General features: G+C 42.5%; 1 protein-coding gene across 1 annotated transcript; it reads left to right on the plus strand.

Annotated features, from left to right (window-relative positions):
• Positions 1-3,001: 3,001 nt before the first annotated feature.
• Positions 3,002-14,435, plus strand: LOC100345001 (acidic leucine-rich nuclear phosphoprotein 32 family member B; the record flags this gene model as incomplete). Its single annotated transcript, XM_070077753.1, is given in 3 exon segments — positions 3,002-3,094; positions 10,154-10,208; positions 12,085-14,435. Coding segments are annotated over 3 exon segments (219 nt in total), but the record flags the coding sequence as incomplete, so codon positions are not given.
• Between the last annotated feature and the right edge of the window lie 3,463 nt (positions 14,436-17,898).

Raw genomic sequence — 17,898 nt, forward strand, 5'->3', positions numbered from 1 at the left:
ATGCACACTCCTACCTGAATTTTTAAATCAGTGAGAAATTTGTTTCACCATGAACTCAAAGAGTTAAGTGTCTAATTTTAAAATTTCAAGTAATTTTTAACTTCTTTTTCTTCTTGATTGCTTTTTTGATTATTCTATTGTTTGGCCGTTTGTTTCCTGGCACGAGGGAAGGAAAATAAGATGAAGTGAAACTCTGAAGATTGCTGTTGTGACTTAAGTGGGTTGTCTGCTATAAGTAAGACACCAAGGTGCTGGAGAGACAACAGTGAACATCTCGGGATGTTTCCATGCCAGGGACTGATTCAGAGAGTTGGCTGTGCTGTATATCATAACCCTTCATTATAAAATTCTAAAAATCCAAAAACCATTTTCTCCATTTCAAATATATGCTTCTGAACTGTGAATTTAGAAGGACTAGCATGGCATTTTAAATCTTGAATGTAAGTTTTGATTTTACTTTTCCAGCAAAATCTTAAAAATTTGAAAAGTCTTGACTTGTTTAACTGTGAGATCACAAACCTGGAAGATTACAGAGGAAGCATTTTTGAACTGCTGCAGCAAATCACATACTTGGATGGGTTTGATCAGGAGGATAACGAAGCCCCAGACTCTGAAGAAGAGGATGACGAGGGTAATCTTCCTTCATACTCGCGAGCCTGTCATAATTACCACCTCCACGCAGCCCTGTGGTTTAGACGGGGCCTGCCTGGAGACTAAGGTGTGAAAGGTAAACCCAAGATACTAGTGAGACCAAAGTCTTAAACCCCACAACTCCAGCCTTTATTTCTTTTTCTTTTCGGATTTCCAATAGTCTCAGGGAATTTAATGATTATTATAATTTGAAGCTCCATGAGATTTTATATGTATATACAGTTGTGTCACTGCCACTTGGTAAAAATGGCAGCTTTCTAAATAGTACTTCTTAGAAAAAGAAGCGTTTCATTAGAGCCAAAAAGTAGAAACAGTTCAGGTGGCCGTCAACTAACAAATGGATTAAAAAATTTGATAAATCAATACAATGCCGTGAAGGCGGAGGGAACCCTGGTGGATGCAACAGGGGCAGAATCTTGAAAACATTCTGCTGAGTGAGAAGCCAGACACAAAGGCAGCATGTTGCTGGATGTAATTTTTTTTTCGGGGGGCGGGGGTGGCTAGAGAAGGCCTGGAGAGGTTTATTACACAGGGAGGGGCTCGGTGCTTCTTCCAGCAGCTTTCCTCATGGTGGCCAGGACACTGCAGCTGCTCGTGCTTCCTCTTGCCTGAGGTGTGTGTCCCCATCCTTTTCTTGATGACCTTGAGGGCCCATTTGCCCTTGGAAACCTTGAGCAGCTCCACGGCGCAATGCACACCTCCACACGAACTTGGGTTGCTTGGTGAGGCGTCGGCGTCGGCTGTGCCTCGGCTTGCTCACGTTCTTGGTCGCCTTGTGGCCTTTGTTGAGGCCCACGGCCAAGGGGTAGCTCTGAGCCAGGACTGCGGCTTTCCAATGGCCACCGGGGCTGAAGTGCTTGGTTTGATTGATATGGAAAGTCTGGAATTGGCAAGCTCCTGGCAACAGAAGGTGAATTAGTGGGCGCTAAGGCCTGAGGGGAGAGGAAAATGGGCAGTGACACTAATAGGTATGGGAATTCTTTCTGGGTACTGAGACGTATTCTAGGATTAGGTAGTGAAGATACATTTTAGATAAAGGGACAACTGCCAGGTTTGATGACTCAGTGGCTGTTGGCAGTGTTGAAGCACTGGTCGTTACTCTTGGGTGAAAGGTTTTCAGTATGAAAAGAAAATTGGTGGATAAACAGTGTTTTTTTTTTTGAAATTTTTTTTATTTTTTGACAGGCAGAATGGACAGTGAGAGAGAGACAGAGAGAAAGGTCTTCCTTTTTGCCGTTGGTTCACCCTCCAATGGTTGCTGTGGCTGGCGCACCACGCTGATCTGAAGCCAGGAGCCAGGTGCTTCTCCTGGTCTTCCATGTGGGTGCAGGGCCCAAGGACTTGGGCCATCCTCCACTGCACTCCCGGGCCACAGCAGAGAGCTGGCCTGGAAGAGGGGCAATTGGGACAGAATCTGGCACCCCGACTGGGACTAGAACCCGGTGTGCCGGCGCCGCAAGGCGGAGGATTAGCCTATTGAGCCATGGCGCCGGCCCAAGAATGGGATTTTTAAAATGTGTTTATTTTCATTTTATTTGAAAGGCAGGGAGAGAGATCTTTGATCTGCTGGTTCACTCCCCAGTGGCCTACAACTGCCAAGACTGTAGCAGGCTAAAGCCAGGAGTCCTGGGCCACAGCAGAGGGCTGGCCTGGAAGAGGGGCAACCGGGACAGAGTCCAGCACCCTGACTGGGACTAGAACCCGGTGTGCCGGCGCCACGGATTAGCCTATTGAGCCATGGCGCCGGCCAGAAAATTGGTGGATAAACAGTGTTCTAACATGATAGATGGTGATGCAGTTTTGAAGTGTCCACAAAGTAAAACAAACTTTATGTAATGTTTTGATGAAAATCTATATATTGGGTATATATCAGTGTTTAGAAAACCGTAGTTCTCAAATAGTAAATATCGGTGTTGTAAAACAGACATTAAAAAGACAAAATTTGTCAATCTGATTGGCAGGTGTCTTCCCCCCCCTCACCACCCCCCCCCCCGGCCACAATTGTTCTTAAAAACTTCACTACCACCAGCCCCTTTAGGGTCTTTGCCTCTCTTAGAGCCCCTTCCATGTCACTCTGGCTGGAGGTCCCTGACTTAAACCTTGCTTTTAAATCTTTTAAAAATAAATAAATAAATAAGAAAGAGAAAATTAGCCTGAGAGAGCGTTCCACCATAGGCTTAATATTTGAAGTAGTTGGGTAAGTAAGATCAGCATTATAACAAAGGAACATTCACCTGGCCATTTGTTTATCTTTAAAAATGGTTTCAAAGATGGTGATGAAGATGATGATGAAGAAGAAGATGAAGCCGGTCCACCTGAAGGATTTGAGGAAGAGGAGGAAGAAGAAGAGGAGGATGAGGATGAGGATGAGGATGAAGCAGGCTCAGAAGTGGGAGAGGGAGAAGAAGTGGGCCTCTCATACTTAATGAAAGATGAAATTCAGGTGAATACATACTTCTTATGTCCATTGAAAGTTAATTAGGCGTAGAGCTAAGTGCCATAGAGTGAGTTGTGCAGAAATCTGAGAGTTGTTCCTGCCTGTCTTTGTCCCCTTTGTCCTCCACACCTTTCTACAGCCAGATAATCACCAACACCTACTGGTTTTACCTCCCAATGTCTTTCAAATCCATTCTGTCCTCAGTAGCATGGTATGATGTAAACATTGTATAATGTCCCTGTGCCTCAGTTTCTGCATTTGTGAAACTGAAATTATACCAGCTTCATATGATTGTTGTAAGGATTTAACAAGATAAAAATACCTAGTCCCTGGCACGTTGTAGAAAACCGAAGTTTCTTCCCCGTAATTATCTCTGCTCACGCTGTTGGTCTTTGAGTGCGGTGTCACTGCTTCTGACTGACCCCAGTGGTGCCTGGGTAGCCCTGTACAGATGTGGTTTTAACACTGGCTTCTTGCAGCCATTTCTTTTTCCCTGTGGCCCCCACGACATACCGGGCTCTTTCTCATTGGCTCCTGCTTCCTTCACTGGTCTTACCACCTCAACACCAAATTAAGTCATCACATCAAGCTATGCTTGCCTTCACGTTTGTGTATACATTGTGCACTTTGATCTGAATGATTCTACCCATGCTCTCTGTGGACATTATTTTCATATTTGCTGAGGCTGTGCAATAATTTTATGTACAGCTTCATGGAATTTTATCTATGTGGTATACTATGTCATACCCACTCAAAACATGCCTTATGAATGCTGATCTTTACAAATTTAAATCTGGAGTCTTCATCATCGAAGCTTCCTATAATTTTTCTAAAGGATTGTTCCTTCCTTTGTTATCTGTAAACCTTAATTAGGCTCCTGTTGCCTACAGACACTTTGTAAGAGGCTTGTCAGACATTTTTTTGTCCACTTTCTACTTGTGCTGAGCCTGGGGGGAGGGGCACTTCATCTGCATTTCAGCATCAGTATTGGCATGTGGGACAAAGGTCATTAGAGGGTTTAGAGAAGTTATTTTCTCCTTATGTTAAGTTGAAGTTCATTTTCCTAATTCATAACTAAGTTTTTTTAATATTTAAAAGCATCTCTTATTTAGACTAGAAATTTGTTAGTATTATTTGTTCTCCTAATGACTTTTAAATTGGTTAGATTTAAATTGGTTAGAAATCACTAATCAATGATTTTTTTTCTGATTCCATTCGTTTTAAAGATGTATTTATGATTTTTTATAAAGATTTATTTATTTATTTGAAAGTCAGAGTTACACAGAGAGAAAAGGAGAGACAGAGAGAGAGAGAGAGAGGGGTCTTCTATCCGCTGGTTCACTCCCCAGTTGGCCGCAATGGCCAGAGCTGCATCGATCCGAAGCCAGGAGCCAGGAGCTTCCTCCAGGTCTTCACATGTGAGTGGAGGGCCCCAAGGACTGGGCCATCTTCTGCTCTCCCAGGCCATAGGAGAGAGCTGGATCGAAAGTGGAGCAGCCGGGTCTCGAACCGGTGCCCATATGGGATGTTGGCACTTCAGGCGGCGCCTCTGCCAGCTACGCCACAGCGCTAGCCCCAATGATTTCTTAAAAAAAATTATTTATTTATTTATTTGAGAGGTAGAGTTATATTATAGACAGAGAGAGGGAGAGACAGAGAGAAAGATTTTCCCTCCTCTGGTTCTCTCACCAAATGGCCGCAAAGGCTGGAGGTGGGCCAATCTGAAGCCAGGAGCCAGGAGCTTTTTTTGGGTCTCCCATGACGGTGCAGGGGCCCGAGTACCTGGGCCATCTTCTACTGTTTTCCCAGGCCATAGCAGAGAGCTGGATCAGAAGAGGAACAGCCAGGACATGAACTGGTACCCACATGGGATGCTGGCGCACAGGCAGAGGCTTAGCCCACAGCACCAATTATGCCACAGCACCAACCCCTTTATGATTTATTTTGAAAGTCAGAGTTACAGAAAGAGAGAGGGAGAGACACTGAGAGATATCTTCCATCTGCTGGTGCACTCCCCAGAAGGCCACAATGACTAGTGCTGTGCCAGTTCGAAGACAGCAGCCAGGAGCTTCTTCCAGGTCTCCCACATGGGTGGCAGTGACCCAGACACTTTGGCCATCTTCCACTTTTTTCCCCAGGCCATTAGCAGGGAGCTAGTTCAGAATTGGAACAGCTGGGACTTGAACCAGCACCCAAATTGGATGCTGGCGTTGTAGGCTATGGCTTTACCTGCTACACCACCACTCCAGCCCCTCTAATATCATTTTAAATATAAAACTAGTGTGGAAAGATTAGAACTTACACTTGTTTGGAGGCCTTAGTAAGTTAAGAACTAGATGTTAATGAAGAACAGAACTTTAAATATTTTAAGTGTTCATAGAGAAAGCCTGTTCACTTTATACTAGCATAGAACTTGTTTTCCCCCAAGTTTTCATTTATTTGGTAAAATAACTGGCTGTGTTCTTTTGCGTTTGGCTGTTTTTTTTGTTTGTTTGTTTTTGTTTTTGTTTTTTGCTTTGCTAGTATATCATTCTTAAGTCTAAGTATATTAAGTAATTTTAAAAGGTTTACTCATTTTTATTTATTTGAAAGGTAGAGTAGAGTGATACAGAGAGAAACAGAGAGAGAGGTCTTCTAAGCAGTGGTTCATTCCTCATACGGCTGCAACAGCTGGACAGAGCTGGAGCCAGGAACTCTGAGTCTCCCAGATGGGTGGCATGGACCTAACTTGGTGAGCCATCACTTGCTGCCTCCCAGCCCATTGGCAGGGAGCTGGATTGGAACCAGAGGTGGGACCGGATCCCAGGCACTTAGATGTAGAATAAGGGTGTCCTAAGAGGGCTTAACTTACTGTGGCACTGTGCTGGCTGGCCCCTGTATTAAGAATTTTAGAATGACCTTCAACTACTTGGAAAATGCTAATATCATTAAATATTGGGAGATATTAACAAAAAATGATATGGTCAATTATGAAGTAAAAATCTCTAAGATAATATACACAACACTAAGTCACTGTAGGAGTAACAGAGAGCAAAAATTTTCATTCATGATAATTTGGATGCTTAAAATGAAGTCTTGTTTTTATACCCTGAATGCCAGAAGCGTCATAGACTATTGAGATTAAGAAATAGAAGAAAATAGGAAACGTATATTAGCTGTTTTTTATTTGAGTCTTTACTTTCTTCATATTTCAGCTGTTCTTCAGAGGCAAGGAATTTGTATTTATAAAGGACTTTATGTGTGGTATATCTAATTAAAAATGGAGGTGGGGGCGGTGGGAGTATTGGGAATTATTGTGCCCTTGTCCTACTCACAGCACAAACAAGGAAACATTTTATTTCCCACTAATAAGGAGGAGACCATGGTCTACACTGGGCAAATCTCTGGTTTTTATTGAGAGCAATGTTTGACAGATTATTGTCTTTTTCACAAAAGTCATCTTAAAAACATGATTGCGTAACTGTTATCACATTTATTTAAAACAAAATCCAGAGACATAATTAACTTTTTAGATTTGGAGTTCTCTAAATTATCAAGGAATAGATTAAAAAAAGATAAAAACTTTTTAAAATTGTAAATATTTAAATACCCTCTTTTGTTATTCTTTGCAAATTTGAGGTGTTTGCAGTGTCTTTTCCTCCTTCCCTGTCCCCTCCCCTTTCCTGCTGCTCTGTCCCCCACCCCTCCCCTTTCCTGCTCCTCTGTCCTCCACCCTCTTCTCTTCCTTCCTTTTCTTTTCTTTTCTTTTCTTTTCTTTTCTTTTCTTTTCTTTTCTTTTCTTTTCTTTTCTTTTCTTTTCTTTTCTTTTCTTTTCTTTTTTCTTTTCTTTTTTTTCATTTTAAGGCCGCAGGTTCTTTGATTTTTTTTACTGTGCTCCTTTTAAACCTCTTTGCTGCTCTCTCTGTTCCTCCTGCTCCTTGTGGCTTACTGGTGTCCCTGTGTGGCAAAGCTTCATAGTGTTTCAGCTGACTGTAAGAATGGTTTCTGACGTTAAGAATCATGCAGTTTAGATTCTCACAGGCGTCTGGCTCAGTGCTGGAAGATTTTGTTCTGTTTGTTGTTTCTGGACACAAATGGGACGTAGAAACTGTGCAAGGGGATTGTCCAGGTTTTCCCTAGCTCCTCAGCGGTTCTTGATATTTATCAGTTGGTTAGGGTATTTTTGAAGACAAGTAAACGTTTGTGGCATTGAGGGGAAACTGTAGGTTGCTTTAATTTTATTCAGATGGTTACTAGCGATTCATCTATTTGCGACTGAGCTGTCTGGGACATGGCCAAGAACAAGGTAGTACATGTAAAAGGGCTGGGGCTGACAAAATGTAAGTAACAAGAGACATTTGTAGGAGAGTGTTCAAGCTAAACCCGTTTTCTCTTTTATGTTCCATTCTCTTGATAAGCTTGTTCATCTATTTTCTGATTCTGTTTTAGATTGAAATTGAAATAAAACTAACTATAAAAGAGAAGGCATACAAATTAGTTATTCAAAGTGAAGTCCAAGGTTTTTTTTTTTTTAAGATTTATTTATTTATTTATTTATTTGAAAGGCAGAGTTTACAGAGCGAGAAAGAGACAGAGAGAGATCTTCCATCTGGTGGTTCCCTTCCTAATGGCCATGACAGCCAGAGCTGGGACAGGCTGAAGCTAGGTTCCAGGAGCTTCTTCCAGGTTTTCCACATGGGTGCAGGGGCCCAAGGACTTGGATCATCTTCTACTGCTTTCCCAGGAACATTAGCAGGGAGCTGGATCCAAAGTGCAGCAGCTGAGATTTGAACTGTCTCCCATATGTGATGCCAGTGCTGCAGGCAGTGGTTTTATCTGCTATACCACAACACCGGCCCCTCCAGGGTCATTTTAAAAGGGAGAAAAGCATCCTACATATATTAAGAGGTTCTGAGGGTATCAGCATAATGTTCTTGTTGAACGTGATAACAGTAGGAAAAGAGGTGAACATGATTATTCAAGAGAAAGTTATGTTAGTAACATGCAGTACACTTTAGATTTATATTCAAATTGGCTAGAGTAAAAAATTGTTAGAGGGGCCGGCACTGGCATAGTAGGCTACCTGTGGCGCCAGCATCCGATATGGACGCTGGTTTGAGTCACAGCTGCTCCATTTCTGATCTTGCTCTCTGTTATGACTTGGGAAAGCAGTAGAAGATGGCCCAAGTGCTTGGACCCCTGCACCCGCCTGGGAAACCTGGAAGAAACTCCTGGCTCCTGGCTTCAGATCAGCGCAGCTCCAGCTGTTACAGCAATCTGGGGAGTGAACTAGCAGATGGAAGACCTCTCTCTCTCTCTCTCTCTCTCTCTCTCTCTGTGCCTCTGCCTCTCTGTGCCTCTGCCTCTCTGTAGCTCTGCCTTTCAAATAAGTAAGTAAGTAAATAAATAAATAAATATTTAACAAAAAATGGTTAAGATGCTTCAAGTCAATCCTAGCTATCTAGAACACCTCACTCCATAAGAGTTGTAGGTCAGGTTTTACTATGATTTTTATTGACATGTACTATTTTGTTGTATAGATTTCTAGATATAAAAGGAACTTACAGATCTTTTTAGATGAATACAGTTGAGTATCCCAAATGCTTGGACCAGAAGTGTTTCAAATTTTGGATTTCAGAATATTTGTATATATGTAAGGAGATCTTGGGAATGGGATCCAAATCTAAGCAAGAAATTCTCTTGTGGTTCATGTCCACTTTGTACATATATCCTGAAGGTAATTGAATGCAGTATTTTTTTAAAAAAGATTTATTTATTTATTTGAAAGAGTTACACAGAGAGAGGAGAGGCAGAGAGAGAGAGAGAGAGGTCTTCCATCTGATGGTTCACTCCCCAGTTGGCCGCAATGGCTGGAACTGCGCCAATCTGATGCCAGGAGCCAGGAGCTTCTTCCAGGTCTCCCATGTGGGTGCAGGGGCCCAAGGACTTGGACCATCTTCTACTGCTTTCCCAGGCCATAGCAGAGAACTGGATGGGAAGTGGAGCAGCTGGGACTAGAACTGGCATATGGGATGCTGGCGCTTCAGGCCAGGGCGTTAACCTGCTGTGCCACAGTGCCAGCCCCGAGTGCAGTATTTTCAGTGTGTCTGCATTTTGAATGCACCCTGTGTGTGAGGTTAGGTGTGGAATTCTCCACTTGTCACATCATGTTGGCATTCAGAAAGTTTCAGATTTTGGATTTTTGGATTAAGGATGCTTGACCTGTACTTTACTGTTCAGAAAATTGAGGTCCAGAAAGCTAACAATATTGGGGCTAGAATTCAGATCATTACTACCTAAAATAGAAGAACCCTGTTTTTAAATTACTCAAAAGTTGTTCTCTCCATTATGGTAGCTAGTAGATATATACAGCTATTGAAATTAATTGAAATTAGGGCTGGCGCTGCAGCTCACTAGGCTAATCCTCCATTGCGGCGCTGGCACCCGGGTTTTAGTCACAGTTGGGGCGCTGGATTCTGTCCCAGTTGCCCCTCTTCCAGTCCAGCTCTCTGCTGTGGCCTGGGAGTGCAGTGGAGGATGGTCCAAGTGCTTGGGCCCTGCACCCACCCGCATGGGAGACCAGGAGGAAGCACCTAGCTCCTGGCTTCGGATCGGCGCAGCGCTGGCCGTAGCGGCCATTTGGGGAGTGAACAAATGGAAAGAAGACCTTTCTCTCTGACTCTCTCTCTCTCTCTCTCTCACGGTCTCATTCTGCCTGTCCAAAAAAAAAAAAAAAAAAAAAATATATATATATATATATATATAAATAAACCAAATTAATTGAAATTAAATAAAACTAAAAATTCAGTTCCTCATTTGCACTGGTTCCATTTCAGATGCTCAGTAGGCATGTGACTGGTGGTTACTGTATGCATACCACAAAGAACACGTCCATTGTTGCAGAAGGTTCTTTTGAATAGTGCTTGTCTAAAACATAACTTATTTTCATAAAGAGACTAGAGATTGGCAGAAGTTGTCAGAACACAGAATAACCATAGTTTCTTTGCTGCTGTTGGAATGTGTTAAAACAAATGATAAAAATTCTTTATCATGGTTTATTCTCATACTGGATATTTGAATTTCAAGGATGAAGAAGATGATGATGACTATGTCGAAGAAGGGGAAGAAGAGGAAGATGAAGGTGAGTTACATTAGCCATAAACAAATTTTGAAATTAAAGATGTACCCACCTATTGTTTGCAGACTTTAAAAAGTAAATCTATAATGTAAATTATTTGTGATCTCCTTGATTTTGCTGTGTTTATTAAAGAGTGCCTTGAAAGTATGAAATTTTTTTTAAAGATTTTATTTATTTATTTGACAGGTAGAGTTACAGACAGTGAGAGAGAGACAGAGAGAAAGGTCTTCCTTCCTTTGGTTCACTCCCCAAATGGCTGCAACGGATGGAGCTATGCTGATCTGAAGCCAGGAGCCAGGTGCTTCTTCCTGGTCTCCCATGCCAGTGCTGGCGCCCAAGCACTTGGGCCATCCTCCACTGCCTTCCCGGGCCACAGCAGAGAGCTGGACTGGAGGAGAAGCAACTGGGACTAGAACTCGGTGCCCATATGGGATGCCTGCGCCACAGGCGGAGGATTAACCTGCTGCGCCATGGCACCAGCGCCATAAAATTATTCTTAAAGAATAATTATCTCTGAGGCCAGTGCTGTGGTGCAGCAGGATAAAGCACCAGCCTGCAGCCTGGAGTCATATGTGGGCGCTGATTTGAGTCCCGGTTGCTCCTCTTCCGATCCAGCTCTCTGCTATGGCCTGGGAAAGCAGTAGAAGATGGCCCAAATGCTTGAGCCCCTGCACCCACGTGGGAGACCCTGAAGAAGCTCCTGGCTCCTGGCTTCGGATCAGTGCAGCTTTGGCCGTTGTGGTCATTTGGGAAGTGAACCGCGGAATAAGACCTCTCTCTCTCTGGTTCTACCTTTCTCTGTAATTCTGTCTTTCAAATAACATTTATTTTGAAAATGAGACTGACAATTTATTATTTCTTTACTATTTATTATACTATTTATTATTTATTTATTTATTTTAAGAGATTTATTTATTTATTTGAAAGAGTTACATAGAGAGAAGGAGAGGCAGAAAGTGTTCATTCCCCAGATGGCCACAACGGCCGGAGCTGTGCTAACACAAAGGCAGGAGCCAGAATATTCTTTTAGGTCTCCCATGTGGGTACAGGAGCCCAAGGATTTGGGCCATCTTCTGTTTTCCCAGGCTATGGCAGAGAGCTGATTGGAAGTAGAGCAGCAGGGACTGGAACCGGCGCCCGTATGGGATGCCGGCACTGCAGGCTATGGCTTTACCCCCAACAGCACAGTGCTGGGCCCCATAGATAATAGATAATGCCCTTTTTATATTCACTCTAGGTACTCTTTTTTTTTTTTTAATATTTTATTTATTTATTTGAGTGGTAGAGTTACAGTGATAGGGAAAGACAGAGGGAAAGGTATTCCATCCGTTGGTTCATTCCCCAAATGGCCACAACAGCTGAAGCTGAGCTGATCTGAAGCCAGGAGCCAGGAGCTTCTTCTGGATTTCCCATGCGGGTGCAGGGGCCCAAGGAGTTGGGCCATCTTCTAGTGCTTTCCCAGGCCATAGCAGAGAGCTGGATTGGAAGAGGAGCAGTCAGGCTTAGAACCTGGCGCCCATATGGGATGCCGGTGCCGAAGGTGGAGGTTTAACCTACTGAGCCACAGCGCCAGCGCCATCTCTAGTACTCTACTTGGTCTTTCAAAATAAGTTTTAAAAATTTGCTGACTATTCCGTTGATGTCAGGCCCTTAGTTTCTTGATCTGTACTTCATGATTTGGCCACAAGGGTGCATAACAAGCTGTCATTATTTATGGATTTAACTCTAAAGTGTTCTATACACCAAAATGGAAAGAAACTCAGGAAAATCTACCTATAATTTTCTTCTGCCATTAACTTTTCACTAAGATTCAAAACTTTTAACAAATATATTTGTTCAAATTAGGTGTTTTACACTTTTTCTTTCACTCCTCTTTCAGAAGAAGAGTGTCTTCGAGGGGAGAAGAGGAAACGAGATGCTGAAGACGATGGAGAGGAAGAAGATGACTAGATCATTCTGAGACGGAGGCCCTAATGTTCCTGGGTGTGCAATGGAGTGATCAGTTCTTCCTCTGTTTCTCTGTGTACAATAGCTGTCCCTTCAGAAGAGATTGTGTAACTTTTTATAGGAGAAGTTTGGTTTTACTATTTTTGCCTTATCATTCCAAATAAGAGTTACTAGTATGTTAATGATCATATTGTATGTAGAGAATAATTTTCATTGGCCCCTATTGTGAAATTCCCTAGCAGTTTATTTAGAATCTTAATTTCTCTAATTCAGGCTCACTGTATTAGTCATTTTTAGCTCATAATTAAAACATGATCGCTTTTACACAGGTGTAGTTTGGTGCATTTCATTCATAAGGTTTTAAAGTTATTTATAAATTAACTAAGATTACAGTCAGTTGTAATATGAAATAACAGTCGTTGCTTGAATAAGCTGGTTATTTTTTTAGAGGTGATCCAGAGATCTTCAGTTGAAGGAAATGGCTTGTTTTTGGGCTAAGGACATTTGCGTGCTTTCTCTGTCACAAGAGTAACTTGGAAAGGAGGAGCAGAATAGTAAAGGTTCTACTCAGCAGTCTAGTTCATGGGTTGTGTGGAGGTTCTGTTCAATAATGTAGTCCGTGGGTTTGTTGGGACTGATAAGATTTTATCTTTGAAGGAAGAGTCGCTCATACTAAACCTATAGTCCTGCAGGCGAGCCCTCTCCTCAGGCTGCAGATCACAACATGCCAGCGCTTGGCTAGTGTTTTGCTTCTAGCTGTGAGCATTCTTTTCCTCTCAACAGTTCCTTTATGATCACCTTCTTTCAATGTGTTGCTCCCTCCTTTATCCCAAAATAAAGTAGGAAACTTGTGGAGATACCCAGGAAAACTTCTAGTTTTAAACCTTACCTCCCTTTTCAGACCTGAGTTTTAAACAAGGAAAGGAAAAGAAATGGACTGTCTTCAGAGGCACAGATATTATTATTGCTATGATTTTATGCAACAAGCTGTGCTTAGGTCTTTCTTGGTTGACAACACCTCAGACTGCGTTTCCTGACTGATCACATGTGAGACTGTATTAGGGGATGAAGAGAGAAAAGCAGCAGAGGCGGCTTTGGGGAGCACATTAGTGCTCTAAGAAGTCAGAAAGTTGCCTGTTGATCATTATGATGTGTTCAAGTGAAACTTTTAACTTGGCTTCTCAAATGATTTGCATACCATTCTACAAAGTATTGATAATACTGAGTAGAACCTTTAATTATTTTTCCTATAGTTTTAAAGCATTGTGGATGTGGATATGGCATTTAATTGAAATACACTAGGCAGCTGGAAAATCTTTTAAACTAAATTGATACTAAAGTTGACTTGCTTTCAAGTGGATGTCCATTAAAAATACAAAAAATCTGGGATAAGTGTGAGTGTTTGTTTCCTTACATGGCTACTAAATAAAGTTCACTGAGTAGACGAGTGCATTTCCCTTCTTGTCACTGAGGCTCCGTGTTCAAGGCAATTGCTTTTTTTAAATTTCAATTATCTAAAGTTTTGTTTGTTAAAAAGTGTCATCATACTAATTGAAATTTCGCTTCAATACTGGGACACATTTAAATTACTGAGTATAGTTTTTCTGCTGCTTTATTAGTTTAAAATGTATGCTTTATGTTTTAAAGTAAAAGTGAAGTTATTTGTGGAGAAACTAAAAAAGTTGCACAACTGACTGAAATAAAACACTTGGGGTAAGTTTAGTGGAGGGATTGGGCTCTTCCAAAAGACTTTCACATTTTCCTCCTAATTTCCCGAGTTGAAATGCCCTGTTTTAGTCCCTAAGAATTCTCATTGCGTACTATGCCAGATTATAAAATACTTATTTTTAAAATGAAATCTATATATTGACTTTCTTATAAATCATCATATTGTGCAATCAAAATTAAGAGTTCTTTGAAAACAACACCTAGAGTCTCCGGATAACTTTTAAGACTTCTGTAGTTTTGTGGGTGGTATTTTCATGCAAACAGGTAAGGGTGGGTTTTATATTTTGTAGACGTTTTTGGTCCTACTTTAATGCTCTTTGTATGGCAGTATGTAGGTAGTGTGTTAAGTTCCTCAAGAATCTCTCCTTAAAAACTTTGAAGTTAATACTTTTGTGCAACTGTGTTTTGAATAAAGCCATGACAGTGTTAAAAATACAGTAAATACAGTACTCCCGGTCATTCTTCTATTGTTTCTATCCCGTTTTTTCTGTGACTGCTGTAACTTAAAAGTTTTTGAAATGGAATTGCTTCAAATAAACTGAAGATTTGTTATAATGATTAGTTTCAGTGTATGACATTCACCTAACAGTGCGATCCTCAGCTTTGCAGGTCTTTATAAAAACAGCAACTTGCAGGTTAACTCATTGAAACACTTGCATGTGATGTGAAGCATTGCAACTTAATAGTTTAATTCATCATCTTCCTTATTTGCTTGTTTTTCCCCAAAAAACTAAAAAAACTGATTCCCTTAATTTTCCTTTTGGAGTTGGGAATTGAACCAGTACTTTTTGTATTTTGATTTGAAGTAATTGTTACAGTTGAAGTAATTATTCTCTGTAGTTAACTAAAGTGCCTATAAAACCATTATATTGCAATGTTTATTTTCTAAGATGAGTCTAAAGTTTCCATTTATACTGTATACTGTATAATATTTATCTTCCGAGACTCGATAATACAAATACAAGTATACATAATTCCTTCACGTTTACCTTGAGCAAATCAAACTTGAAACAATAGGTTTTTTTTGTTTTGGTTTTCTGTGATAAGTGATTTTTAAAATGTTTCATTCGTAGAAAACTCTGGAAAGTATCTTGTGTAAAGTAACAAGTAAAATGCCAAGTAATTTTTCATGATTGCTTTACTGTTAAATATTGAAAAGGTATTTTAATTAGGACTCTGAAGTATTGGCAACTGCAAGTATTGTTTGCTGAAGTTAGTATGAAATTTTTGTTTGCTTTATGTCTTTAAAAAAATTCAAAGCCTTTCCTTCTTGGTTAAAGAAAAGGTTAGAACCAGAAGAAAAGTTGTTGGCTGGGGTGTTAGATAAGGAAGCAATTTGGTGAAAGACTGATTGCCAGCACTTTCCAGTAGTGCCTGTTCTGTGTCTTAGAGAGGATTCTTCTATTTGCTGAAAATATCCTCGTGGTCTCTACTGCTTGATGCAGAGATAGCGTGCAGCTGTTGCTTAAAATAGTGCTCTCTGCCTGCATGCCTCCTCCTGTGCTACTCAGACTGATCTGGGAGCTTGCGAGGGCGCTCTGGCCCCAGGCAACGACTTGTGTTTCTGCTCTATGGGAACAGCTGAACTTGAAGGAGAACAGGTTATGCCACAAACTGGAAGTTACAAAATGAGTTATCGCCAGGAGAACCTTTAAAAATACTTTATACGTTTCTAAAATACCTTATTTCCTACAAGTGTAGTTATGGGGTAGTAAGTCTCTGAAGGCGGCTTACCCCATGATAACCCTGATTAAGAAAAAATCAAGCAATTTTGTGAATATTTGTTAAAGCATCATTTAGACATGGTTACTTAAGAAAAGGATGCATCCCTATTAATGGTTATGCTGACAAAGACCACCAAATAGGCACGCAGAACTGGTGAAAATTCTAGCTTCAAGAAGTAGTGCAGGCACTGTAAATACACACTGGCCTATTTTCTCTCACTCTATTAAATACTCAGACTGCGCCGTCTTTTAGAGGAAGGCTGTGCCATGGCTGTGATTCCCCTTGGCTTCACAGCCCCAGGATTAGCTCACAGAGGGCCAGGGCTTTCTCCACTTAGAGAAATTTTCTCTCCCACTTCATTTCGGCACCCGATAGTCTGCAAAATCCAAGTCATTTAAGTAGAGTTGTGACTACAAATACTGAGGTCTGTAGAAGAATGCTTGAGTGTAATAGGAATGGCAGGTGAAGCACCTGTACTTTCTCAAGTTTTATTCATTTGAAAAGCAGTGACACAGAGGGAACGACAGACAAAGTTTCCCCATTTGCTTGTTCACTCCACTGCTGCCTGCAACGTCTTGGCCTGAAGCTTGGAGCCCAGAACTGCATTCGGGTCTCCCACATGGCGGGCAGGGACCCAAATACTTTAGCCAGCACCTGCTGCCTTCTCAGGTGCATTAATTAGGAGGAACCAGGACCCCATCTCAGCAGCGATTTAAGGAACCGCAGCAGCAGCCACACTCACACTGCGAGTCTGCCTGCATGGAAGCCGAGGCAGTTCCCGCGCGTTTAGCTGGGTTGTCCACTGTGTCCTTTGCCATTTTTCTCGGAATATCCTGATTTAAGAGCAACCCTATTTCTGCAATGTTGTGGATTTTTATTCGCAGGAAATTCGCGAACTCTTTCTGAATAGGGTTATTGGTAGGGGATTTTTAGCAGATTTGGTAATTTCACCAAGAGTGAATGGGACATGAGGCAGGAACCACGGCCGAGGTTCCTGGGCTGTAACGAGCAGTAAGCCTGTGAAAGACTGGAGTTCAACTCAGCCGCATCCATTTTGCTTTCTCCCTGTTCCCTTCCTGTTTCAGGGGCTGGCTCCCGCCTTAAGATCCCGTTTCTCTCAGGCCTCAGTTCCCATCCACTCCTCAGGCGCAGACCAACCACATTCTGTCTTTTCAGATTCTTGATGGGCGGTTGGAACTACAGATCGTGGCGTTGTCTGTAAACGCCTGGGCTGACAGAGTGATCTCCCGGGGGTTGGGGCAGTGGCCTCGGCATTTCCACCTCGGCTTCCCCACCCTTGGGACACAGAACAGCTTGTTTTTCTTTCTCCGAGGTGCAACTTTTTCGAAAGGGCGCCCTCCAGCGATCCTAAAATTCCAAGCAGTAGGAACAGAGAGGTTGAGAGCGTCTCAGGGAGCCAGCAACAGGCCACTTCATATTCAGGATATACAATAAGCGTGTGTGCCCGTCACGTGACTCGCACGACACAAAGATCCTGGCCACGCCACAGCCTTAGATTCACCAGCACAGCCAAAAGCCAGGAGCGAAAAAACACGACTCTGGAAGCATCGGGGCTACCCGGGTCGCTCTACAAGGGCTCAGCGCGAGACGTCTCGGATTGGGCCAGAAATGCCGCAATGCTCATCACGTGACCCAGCCCCGCCCACCCGCCATCTCTAGATAAACGAGGGCGGGCGTGCGGCTGTCCACCGCAGAGGCTTGCGCATGCGTGGGGCGAGTGTCGCTGTCACTCCGGGCTCTCAGGTGCCTGGGCGCCCGCTGCGTGCTGGAAGCGTTCTAGGTCTTTCTGCGTCTCCTCCTGGAGCTCCCTCCTCCGCCTCCTGCCAGCGCGGGCCCCTAGGACCTCCCCTTTATTTATTTTTACCGTTTGCAGCCTTCGCTTGAAGAGCAACAGTGTCTGTTTTCCTCCTCTCTCATCAAATATTGAACTATTCTAAGCCCCACATTCACGAATCAGTATTCAGCTACCCAGCAGCTATAAATGGCGGTGCCCTGAATGTTTTCAAGATCTCTGAGGTGGCAGTGAGGGCTAGTAATTGGTGCATTTTATTTCTCAAGGGTTGCGTTTGAAGCTGAGGCCCCTTTGCTGTTAGTGCCTGGCTGGTTCAAGTCCGCCCAGTGAATTTTGCTGCTTGTCCCCAGGAGGTTACCTATTCTGCATGTTCCTATTCCTCTTTTCTCGCAGTCTTAAAGCCAGAACCGCTAATTGGTCAGTTCTGGGAAGTATTAGAGCAACCAAGGAGCAGGAGGAAAGCCACTGAAACAGGACCTG

The sequence above is a fragment of the Oryctolagus cuniculus genome, chromosome 7 (assembly GCF_964237555.1).
Source record: "Oryctolagus cuniculus chromosome 7, mOryCun1.1, whole genome shotgun sequence".
Classification (NCBI taxonomy): Eukaryota; Metazoa; Chordata; class Mammalia; order Lagomorpha; family Leporidae; genus Oryctolagus; species Oryctolagus cuniculus.